Raw genomic sequence first — 11,976 nt, 5'->3', positions numbered from 1 at the left:
TCAAAATAGCATCGCAAGAACAGTGCAGCTCAGATGCAGGGTCAGGACCTGGAATTTATCCAGATGTTGGGTTCCCGATCCCGCTTTGAAATCCCTGCCTCCCCCCCATTTACAAAATCTATTTTCCAGGGTCAGAGAAGCTGTTCAGCAGTAACTATCATTTATTCTGCTGTTAAAAATTCACTTGCTCCTGAATGTACAATTCCTAACTTCTTCAGCCATTTTTAGAGTGGGTACTAGGTAGATATTCTAATGTCATGTCAGTACAGTGATTTCAATGTTGAGTCTATCAGCAAGAACTGCAATGGCACACCTCTGTGGAGGAGCAGGGTGGGACTGCCAGCAACATACAGATTTTTGCATTTAACTGCATGTGCAGTTAGGGGAGGTGATGGCGTAGTGGTATCGTCACTGGACTAGAGCTCTAAGGGGGGGACCCAGATTCAAACCCTGTCACAGGAGATGGTGGAATTTGAATTCAATAAAAATCTAGAATTAAAAGTCTAATGATAACCATGAAACCATTGTTGTAAAAGCCCATCTGGTTCACTAAGGGAAGGAAATCTGCCATTTGGCCTACGTGTGACTCCTGACCCACAGCAATGTGGTTGGCTCTTAAATGCCCTCTGAACAAATAAATGCTGGCCAGGCCAGCAACACCCACATCCCATGAAGGAATGAAAAAAAAATGCCAGATGTCAGATTTGCCCTGTAAAATCTATGGATTGCCTCTATTGTAATCTCAGCAAGGTCTGGGCCAACGTGTTATAACTGGGAAGTGCATGAAGATGCAGTGAGAATCCTATTCAATGTCCTCAAAGCATCCCTGAAGAGATTCCTGCCAACTCATTGAAAACCCTAGCTTGTGGCTGACCAAAATGGCTCATTTGGGAAGGCACAGAACATGTCGAGAGACTTAGTTGGGAAAACAGAGAGATGAAGTCAAGGTGTTGGAGAGGGCACAACTTCCAAACAACTCATCTACCCAACCCTCTAAACAGCACTTGCCCTACATGTCAGCCATTTCAGAATCCCCAATGGCTGCGTAAGAAGACAACGACTTTCTTCTTAACTCGCTGTCATCTTCATGTTACTGCTTCTCTCATGTCTATTTATGCACTCTCCTCTCATCAAAGGGAGTAACTTTAAGATTGGGAATTTCCTTGTCATTTCCTCTGCTGTGCTGTATTACATTGTAGGAAGCATGGCAAAAACTCGTGTCAATGGGATTTCCTACGAAATGGTGGTGATGGAGTGGGGGCAGCTGAGAGGAAATTTCTGGTTTTACAATTCAGCTGGTTAGGTATGTCATTTGTAAATCATGTCAGAATTCAGACAAACTCAATGGTTAAAGTTTCCACAAATAAATTTTGGTGTTACTAAAATCATTGTGGCTTGGAGCATATGGCTGTTCAATGGCCTGGATTACGGCAAAGCATCAGGTATTAGGAATATTATGGATACACAACAATAAACGTTCTTAAGAAATGAGAGAGTCAACCAGTTTAGCAAGTTTACATTTTAATAACATTTCAATCATCAGCAGTGATAAAAATGTCAATTGTTATATTTTAAAAGTAGCTTCATAAGGGAAAAAGTATCAAGTCCATCGTATTTTATCTTCTTCCTTTTTGTACTGTTACATTCCAATGGCAGATGAGGCAAGGTGTTTATCTAGAGCTATGAAAGGTTTCACAAACTGGAGAGTTACAAAAAGCCTGGACTTATTCTTTGTCCAATTTTTTTTTTAGAGAGAAGAACATGCTTTTAACATGCTAGGACACAGTCTGTAAAAGCTGTTGTGAAAATTCATACAAAATATAATACTGGGAATACATTACAACAATTGGAAGAATCAATGAGGTAATTCATAACTTTGAGCAGTACTGAAAAACAGGCGACAGTGAGTTGGCAGCCTGTTTCACATCTCTGTGAATTTTTATTTCCACTGACTTCAAAGAAAATTTAAAAGAGATGTAAAATGGGCTGCCAATTCACTATAACTGGTTTACATGATTGTACAAAGTCAAAATCCACCCCAGTGACAGCTTATCAATTTATATTAGAGGTATTCAAGACTTCAAAGAGTTGTTGAAAGTTGAAACTGATAATTTGATGATCACAAAAACTACAAAAATGGGAGCAAGAACTTAAGCTCTGACCATTTGGATTTAATTACTTTATACAGAAGGTGGTGAGTATGTAGCACAGACTACACATGATCTATTGCAAGAAATACACTTGGTGGATTCAAGCATGAACCAGATAGAGATAAGGATTAAGGGGGGCCAGAGACATAGAGGTGAACTGGCCCACAATGATATTGTCTGAATTTACACATTCCTATGTTCCTGTGACAACATTCCCTTCAGTAACTCAGGAATGCTTGAGCTTTTCCTTAGAAATACTGTAATAGGATCCATGAACTGCTCACAAATGATCCTGTCAGCAATGAAAAACTTTCATATAAAGTCAATGTTAAACCAAGCAATAGTAAACGTGCAGATTTTTAAAACAAAATGGGTTATGCATCAGATTTTGCAATGACATATATGTGTCCAGTACCATCAAATCCTGAGGGATTTTTTTTGAAAATTGTATAAGAATATATTTCATACAAGGTGGTGATACTTCCATTACATTTTCTGGTGCCACACACAGCAACATTATTTTTTTTAGAGATTCACATCTAGCATTGCATTCAAGGCTATTATTCATTGCTCTATACTTATAATCACTAAAATATTCAGGCTTGGGAAAGAAAGAAAAGATTCTGCTTCTGAATCCTTTGTTACAGGTCACTTTCACCGTAGAGTGCAGTTGAAAATGAGGCATAGTCAAGGGCTCCCGGAACAGCATCAGACCCTCTGTATGGTGGCATGCTGGCTATACAGTATTCAGCCTGTTCTGGGGGCAGCTCTCGACGCAGTTCCTCAGCTAAAATGTAAGGCTGCACAAACAAGTGAAGTGTGATTTTGCTTAACATATTTATTCAAAACAATAAATGCTTTTTAAAACTTTTTAGGTTTAAAAATCTCTTATTTTCTCCCCAGCGCCACATATGATCATAGGCAACCTGCCCCCATGCTTTTGTTAATGTTGCAGTGCGTCAATGCCCAATGACAAATTTCCTTTTCTTTGTGACTAAAAAACCAACATGTTCCACCTCTTCCCTCCCCACAGGTAACAGTATATGATTGAGCCATGCAAGGTGGTTGCTTGCTATTTTCTTCAATAAGAAATAATCTTACTGAAACAGATCAACAGAGGAGACAGTACTTTAACAAGATAATGTCAAAATATTCTCAACTTACAAAGATGACTTGTTTCCCTTGGCTGGTGGCTTGGGTGTTTCCCTTGGCTGGTGGCAGGGGGGATTGTGGTCTAGAACCAGGGGACATGGTCTCAGAATAAGGGGCAGGCCATTTAGGACTGAGATGAGGAGAAATTTCTTCACTCAGAGGGTGGTGAATATTTGGAATTCTCTGCCTCAGAGGGCTGTGTAAACTCTGTTGTTATGTTCAAGACTGAAATTGATAGATTCCTACATATTAAAAACATCAAAGGATATGGGGATAGTGCAGGAAAATGGTGTTGAAGTAGAAGATCAGCATGATCTCATTGAATGGCAGAGTGGGCTCAAGAGCTGAATGGCCTACTCCTGCTCCTATTTCTTATGTTCTTATGACTGTAAGGACTAAGGCTGGAAAATTGGTTTTGCTACTGCCGATTGTTAGGACTGTGCCCTTCTTAGTAAATCTGAGAAATTGTGGACTTGTTGAGAAACTACAGCTACAAATTTACACCTTATTATTTGAAATGTGGTCAGTTTTGCTTTATCATTTTCTTTTTGTGAGGGAGCGGGATAGGAAAGAAGAGAATGAGGGACCACCTTCCAGGGACTGGAGGTTTGAACTGTAGAATCAATAACTAATCAGCTGCAAGAACTAGCTATTCATTATACAAGCTAGTTAACCAGCAAACATTAATGGGACCTCACTCTATAATATGCATAAGAGAATACCATTGTACCATTTCTTATTTAAAAAGAATCTCAGAACTTACTTTATCTCCAGCCAGAATTCTGAAGGAAGCCACGACTTGGTCAGCTGTGTCTGTGTCCGCAGTCTCTCGGGTCATGAAGGAGATGAAGGACTGGAAGGACACTAAGCCAGTATTGTTTGGATCAACTAGGTTCATGATCCGAGCAAACTCAGCCTCACCCTACAGAAAGAGTTGCAAATGTGAAAGAATAAACAGGAAGACAAAGAAGGTTCTGATACCGTAAGGAAATGCAGCAAAGCCTCGATTTCTCTCCCTGGACATCTCTTACTAAGATGTAGCAAAACTCCAATTTGTGAACAATTTGCAAGCTTCCAGATACATCATTTTATCAAAAGATGTTCAAGGGAATGAAAACTACTCTTATTATCAATGGAATCTGACATTATAGATAAAACCCCACAGGATAATGTTGACCGACAGTAACTGATGCTAGTAATAGTCACGCCAGGTAACTAAATTGTAGGAAATACATTTTATGCATAATATCAGAAACTAAGGTTTTAGCAGAGTAGTTAGGGGAGAAACTGCTCCACCAGCAGGAGGGTTGGTATCTAAATTTGAAATAACTAAATTTGAAAAAAGCTGGGGTGGTGGGGAAGATGAGGAAAATTTTTGTTTCACTCAACAAGCTGCTATAATCTGGAATGCATTGCCTGAAAGGGTGGTTGAAGCAGAGTCAAAAGGGAATTGGATCTCTAATTAAAAAAGGAAAAAAATGCACAATTAAGGGGAAGATGCAGGGAAGTGGGATGAATTGGTGACTCTTTTAGAGAGCTGGCACAGGCATGATGGGCTGAATAGCCTCCTTTTGCTGTACCATTCTATGACAGTCAATTGTTGGTTTACTACAATCTTGGGCTAAGGTCACCTGTATAAAATTGAATGTACTAGTTCAGATAATGAGCTCAAGATGAATAGTAATCCTAGAATTAATTGTAATCTCAGATATATTAAACATGCATCTATCATACCAAATCAAAGCCCATGGAGATGAGACAAGCTCTGAGATCATCTGGCTCCATCGCCCCTTTCTTCTTCTATTGAGTAGATCAGCCAGTAAAAGAAACAGATGAAAGATTGAAAGGGTTTCCAGTAAGCAGATCAGTAGCGGACGGCCCCCAGATCCCATGGTCCATGGATGATGAGTAGGACGTCAAGGAGGGGAAAGGGTCAAAAGGATCATTTAAAGATTCAGTGGTTCCAAATAAGGCAGGTGGGATGCAGGCAGAAAGCAGCATCATTGTTGGGAGCAGGAAGAGAGTGACTAACACAAATAAAATCAGACAAACGGGAAAGAGACGACCATGGGATGAACATGAAGTAAAGAAGGAAAAAATATATTGACAGACCAAAAAAATGGACAACATGATCACATTACAAATTTGAAAAGGAAAAAGAAAATAAAGAGATATTTAGCACAGTTTTACTTGACTAGAGAAAATAAATAAAACACAGTCCAGTTAGTACCTGTTTATCATTTCCAGCATGTCCAAGGCTGATGAGGCAGGCTTTGAAATCCTTTGGTTGCAGTTTGCCAGAATCATCCTAGTTTCGCACAGAAGTTAGTTGCGGCATGCAATATACATACACAGTATGTATTGTTAATTACAATATGTGCCATATCAAGCAAGGCAAACTACAAATCATTCACTTAAGTCTAATGAAATATCAGGATTCAGTACCTATATCACTTTACCAAGCACTTTCATACATGGATATGAAATGTCTATCAATTGGACATGTAGTTGTTTGCATCCTACCTATCCCAAATGTTGTTTCTTTTAAATAAACACATATTTTCTAGATTAAAATGTGCTGTATTGTATACAATAATAAACATACAATAAAAGTACAAATGAGTTATTAAAGAAAATCAAAGCAGTAACACTGCCAATTAAAATCACTTTAATTAAAGCTGACAGCTCCAGGTACCTTTGTTGTATGTGTCTTAAACTAAAAAAATGAATAATCATTATTTTAGATTAGGGTTGGAAAGGGTGAAAAGCTTGATTTCTGCACAGGAGTTTCCCAGCTTTATCAGGATTTCACCCTGTTTACCCTGGCCTTTTAAATTCCAGTAACATGGACATTGATACCTATGGTCAACAAAACTCTATTGATCTCAGATTTTTACATCAACTCAATATTCTCAGAAGAGAATTCCAAGCTTCTACCACCCTTTGCATGTAAAGGTGTTTCCCTAACTTCTTCCCCGAAAAGCTTGGCTCTAATATTTAGGCTATGTCCCCCAAGCCCTAGATTCCTCAACCAGCAGAATTAGAGTCTTAGAGGTCTACAACACATCGAGTTTGTGCTGGTCAAACAAGTACCTAACTGTTCTAATCCCATTTTCCAGCACGAGGCCCATGGCCTTGTATGCCATGGCATCGCAAGTGCACATCCAAATACTTCTTAAATGTTATGAGGGTTTCTGCCTCTACCACCATTTCAGGCAGTGAGTTCCAGATTTCCACCACCCTCTGGGTGAAAAAATTCTTCCTCACATACCCTGTATCATCTCTCTATCTATCCTATCGGTTCCCCTTAATATCTTGAAAACTTTGATTCATTCATCCTTAACCTTCTAAATTCTAGGCAATTGAACCCTAGTCTGTGTAATCTCTCCTTGTAATTTAATTTCACTCTTGGACTCTTGCCAGTTGAAATCTGGTGCAAGTCTCTTTCCGGTTAGCTAAAAAAGTTAAAACCTTCAATACAATTGGATAATTAATTTAAGAGGGGGATCAGTTACCCTGTCTGCAGGCATTAAGGCTACACTGGAGCTAAGACTAAAAAAAAACTTTTTTCATTCTATTGGGCTTTTCAGGTCCTTGGGCAGAGCTGTTTTGCTTTGCTCTAACTTATGAGGGCGGACCAACAAGTGCACAGGCACCGGCAAATGCCACCCCATCTCCTGATTTGGATGGAAATTCTGGCTTTGTGCACTGGTGGAAGGGGTTCTGTTGCACTTATTGCAGTGGAGCGGACTCTCTCCATCCATGAGGAATTTGGAGGCTATAGAATTTTAACGCAATGGAAGAGGCTATTTAGCCCATCGTACTTCTCCAGGCTCTTGGATACAGTCATTCTTAGTTCCATCTCCCTGCTGTTTCCCCCAGAAGGTCTAACTTTTATTTATTTTTTAAGATATGAAGCACAACTTCACACAAACAAGGTTTAAAATAAAGCCAAGCAAAAATTAGTAAGCCACATCAATTTAGAATATCTTCAACAGTGGAACGCTAGTACAATAATGCCACACAGAAGGCACCATGTTATTAGTAACAACATATTATGTTCAGGGTTTAATCAGAACAAACTGGTGCATGATTTTCAAGATTATAATTAGTTATCTTGAGCCAATACATAGTTTAGTTGCACGCACTATTCTAAAGTGGCTTTGAGCAGTTTCAGAGCTAGAAATTACCAAGTAAACATAGCTAATCACATGAATAGAAAAGGTTTGATCTAGACACTTGATGTGAATTAGGTCACACTCTGCCTGTGGCCCTTAAAAACAACCAGAGGATAATATAACAATAGTATAACTATTTTAGAAGTATTAATGCAAATTAGGAATTAATGTACTCTAGAGGACTTTGCCAATTCTGCTTTACTCAGTAGACATCATAGAAAATGTGCACAATTTTGTTTTAAATTGATTATGTCAATTAATGTTGAACCTGAAAAGGGTGCATCAACATTCAGAAGGCTAATAAAATGCATTGATAAAAACAAAAAAACTGCGGATGCTGGAAATCCAAAACAAAAACAAAAACAGAATTACCTGGAAAAACTCAGCAGGTCTGGCAGCATCGGCGGAGAAGAAAAGAGTTGACGTTTCGAGTCCTCATGACCCTTCGACAGAACTTGAGTTCGAGCCCAAGAAAGAGTTGAAATATAAGCTGGTTTAAGGTGTGTGTGTGGGGGGGCGGAGAGAGAGAGAGAGAGTTGGAATGGGGGTGTGGTTGTAGGAACAAACAAGCAGTGATAGAAGCAGATCATCAAAAGATGTCAACAACAATAATACAAAAGAACACATAGGTGTTAAAGTTAAAGTTGGTGATATTATCTAAACGAATGTGCTAATTAAGAATGGATGGTAGGGCACTCAAGGTATAGCTCTAGTGGGGGTGGGGAGAGCATAAAAGATGTAAATAAATAAATAAATAAATAAATATTTTTTTTCTTTTTCTCTTTTTATAATGGAAATAGGTGGGAAAAGGAAAATCTATATAATTTATTGGAAAAAAAGAGAAAAGGAAGGGGGAAATAGAAAGGGGGTGGGGATGGGGGAGGGAGCTCATGACCTAAAGTTGTTGAATTCAATATTCAGTCCGGATGGGTGTAAAGTGCCTAGTCGGAAGATGAGGTGTTGTTCCTCCAGTTTGCGTTGGGCTTCACTGGAACAATGCAGCAAGCCGAGGACAGACATGTGGACAAGAGAGCAGGGTGGAGTGTTAAAATGGCAAGCGACAGGGAGGTTTGGGTCATTCTTGCGGACAGACCGCAGGTGTTCTGCAAAGCGGTCGCCCAGTTTACGTTTGGTCTCTCCAATGTAGAGGAGACCACATTGGGAGCAACAAATGCAGTAGACTAAGTTGGGAGAAATGCAAGTGAAATGCTGCTTCACTTGAAAGGAGTGTTTGGGTCCTTGGACGGTGAGGAGAGAGGAAGTGAAGGTGCAGGTATTGCATCTTATCACTTCCTCTCTCCTCACCGTCCAAGGACCCAAACACTCCTTTCAAGTGAAGCAGCATTTCACTTGCATTTCTCCCAACTTAGTCTACTGCATTTGTTGCTCCCAATGTGGTCTCCTCTACATTGGAGAGACCAAACGTAAACTGGGCGACCGCTTTGCAGAACACCTGCGGTCTGTCCGCAAGAATGACCCAAACCTCCCTGTCGCTTGCCATTTTAACACTCCACCCTGCTCTCTTGCCCACATGTCTGTCCTCGGCTTGCTGCATTGTTCCAGTGAAGCCCAATGCAAACTGGAGGAACAACACCTCATCTTCCAACTAGGCACTTTACAGCCATCCGGACTGAATATTGAATTCAACAACTTTAGGTCGTGAGCTCCCTCCCCCATCCCCACCCCCTTTCTGTTTCCCCCTTCCTTTTCTTTTTTTCCAATAAATTATATAGATTTTCCTTTTCCCACCTATTTCCATTATAAAAAGAGAAAAAGAAAAAAAAAATATTTATTTATTTATTTATTTTTTACATCTTTTATGCTCTCCCCACCCCCACTAGAGCTATACCTTGAGTGCCCTACCATCCATTCTTAATTAGCACATTCGTTTAGATAATATCACCAATTTTAACTTTAACACCTATGTGTTCTTTTGTATTATTGTTGTTGACATCTTTTGATGATCTGCTTCTATCACTACTTGTTTGTCCCTACAACCACACCCCCACTCCACCTCTCTCTCTCTCTCTCTCTCCGCCCCCCACACACACACCTTAAACCAGCTTATATTTCAACTCTTTCTTGGACTCGAACTCAAGTTCTGTCGAAGGGTCATGAGGACTCGAAACATCAACTCTTTTCTTCTCCGCCGATGCTGCCAGACCTGCTGAGTTTTTCCAGGTAATTCTGTTTTTGTTTTTGTAATAAAATGCATTGTCTGTCTGAAAACATCAGAACTGTTCAGTAAGGTTATGGCAAACACAATGCTGGGTGAATTTCCACTGCGATTCTCCTGCTTGCCCACTGTGACTTTGGTGGAAGAGCCACAAGATATCCTGGAAAAACATTGCTTCATGGGGGATCAAAAGAGACAGACAAGCCACCATAAGATGTAAATGGCTATTTCCAATAGATGTTTAACATCTTTATATTAAAAAACATCACACTTGATAAAAGGAACACTTTACCCTGTCAAAGTGGCTGAACGAAGACCGGAATTCATTCATTTGTTGCTGGGTGATTCCTTTCGCATCTTTGGTTAGAATCTGGGTCTCAATTTCATTGATAGTCCTGGCAATTGTAGTAAGAAGCATCTCCCAGCCAACCCGGATGTGCTGCCAAAATCAGTTAACAAAGAAACAAGCTAAGATATTGCCATAGTAACACACTGGGATAGAAATAAACCTCGTCGAATACAGACTCAAATCGCTTGGGAGTACTTTCTCAGGTTACAAGTCTATGTGATACAAGACTCTTGAATATTGAGATTAGATTTTGCACCATGTCACATGAAATTAACTTTAATGGGTGTTTTGTTATAACATGAAATAGGTTGACTCCTAGTGGCAATGGCCACTCCACTCCTGTGGCAACAGCGCAACAGTGAACACTTCCCAAGTAATAATGAGAATGGAGTTCAAATTGGCTCTTAAGCTTGTTTACAACTTCTATTAGAATGGTGGGAAGATCTAACATTCGCTTTATTCTCCTCACAAATATGGGACCTGATGTTGAAACAGTATTGGTACTAACATTTCTCTAATAGGTGATTGCACTCAAGCACCAAAATAAAAAACAAGTCCAGCAAGCATTATGCAAAATATTAAAAAGCTCCCACTAAAACTATTTTCAGGAAAAACTGGTTTACATGTTCTTAAGAGCTTGTGTTCCATTGGGTCAAGAGTCTGCCCCTTATTTTAGCATTACTGTCCTTCCACTTCATCTCACTCCAGTTGACAGGACAGTTGGAGCTAGCAAATTCAGGCCTGTGCTAGTGTCAAAATATTGCCCAGCGGCTGGAAGATTTAATGGACAATCTGGAATGGCTGGCCCATGAAGCACTTCAGACATAGCATACATTGTTCATAGCTCATTCATTCACAATAAAACCACACAAAAAGGCACAACCTTCACCATAACATCCATCCAGTACCTCCATGGTATAATTGGTGTGCTTGTTGTCAAAGATGAGGGCCTCTTGAATAAGTTGATGATCTCCTTCCAATTTGTCAACATTGGGTTTGTAGTTAATGATGACCTCCTCTAACTGCTTCAGTTGGTTCATTTGATCTTCCAGGGTTCCACTCATTTCAATAGAACTTTGAGCTATTTCCTGTGTTTAAATTTTAAGAGTTACAATAATATTCAATCATCAAAGATCAATACAAGACTTAATCAGAGTAGATTCTCTTTAAACTTTGAGCTATTTTAATTTTCATCCTAACTGAAGTACAAGCTACCATTAAACGTAGAGACGTAAGCCCAGCCTACATACATTTGGAAGGTAATCCTGATGATTAAATAATGGAATGGGTGCGAGTCATTGCAGGATCCCAAAAACACTCAGGTGACATATCTCAATGAACAATTTGAAAATTCTTGGATGCCTCATATTATTCCCTGCCTTGACTCCAGTATAAATAGCAGCAGAGATTTAAGTGCATTCATGAAGAAATCCATTCTCAACTGACTGGCAAATGTGCATCTATCTACCTCAATTGATTCCCATGGTAGTTTCAATGTAATGCTTTTCTTCACAAAAATTTTATAAATTTTCCAGCTATCCACTGGATCTGGGAGTGATAGCAGTTTGAACATTTAACACATCAATCATTTTGGGAAAAATGCTTTATTATATTGCTAGGTTAATTTTTAACTAATCCATTCAGTTAAGTTGGGCCAAGTGGCCTTCTTCATTTGTCTGCATCTTGCGAACTTGTTACTGTCCTACAAAAATAACAATGTGCACTTTTACAGAAGGATGCCTTTATGTGCTTGACAGAAAGAAGGAAAAGGTCAAGCAGAATGGGGAGAACAAAGGACATGATTAGAAAAAGAGAATTATAGCATTCAATGAAAAGCACAGACCGAGAGTTGGGTTTTCATGGGGTTTTTGAAGAAACTGAGGGAAACAGTAAGGAAAAAGAATTCAGGAAGGGAGTGGCAGTCAATGTTGGAGCAGAAAGGTTAACAGACAACTGGCATCAGATGAGCAA

General features: G+C 39.5%; 1 protein-coding gene across 3 annotated transcripts in view; it reads right to left on the bottom strand.

The window, feature by feature from the left end:
• Positions 1-1,508: 1,508 nt before the first annotated feature.
• Positions 1,509-11,976, bottom strand: part of LOC121293120 (alpha-actinin-2) — a 110,379-nt gene continuing 99,911 nt past the window's right edge. For 2 of the 3 annotated variants that reach the window (XM_041215818.1, XM_041215809.1), the window contains exons 17-21: positions 10,914-11,093; positions 9,949-10,095; positions 5,037-5,102; positions 4,066-4,224; positions 1,509-2,950 (exon numbers count right to left, since the gene is read on the bottom strand). In XM_041215818.1, coding sequence (XP_041071752.1) covers positions 2,792-2,950; positions 4,066-4,224; positions 5,037-5,102; positions 9,949-10,095; positions 10,914-11,093 — 711 coding nt within the window. In that variant the 3' untranslated portion in view covers positions 1,509-2,791. The remainder of the gene's footprint in view (positions 2,951-4,065; positions 4,225-5,036; positions 5,103-9,948; positions 10,096-10,913; positions 11,094-11,976) is intronic. The other variant, XM_041215829.1, reaches the window with a different exon arrangement.

Source organism: Carcharodon carcharias, chromosome 2, assembly GCF_017639515.1.
Source record: "Carcharodon carcharias isolate sCarCar2 chromosome 2, sCarCar2.pri, whole genome shotgun sequence".
NCBI classification, from domain to species: Eukaryota; Metazoa; Chordata; class Chondrichthyes; order Lamniformes; family Lamnidae; genus Carcharodon; species Carcharodon carcharias.
The sequence above is the reverse complement of the archived record's forward strand: the minus strand, read 5'-3'. Positions and strand labels throughout refer to the sequence as shown.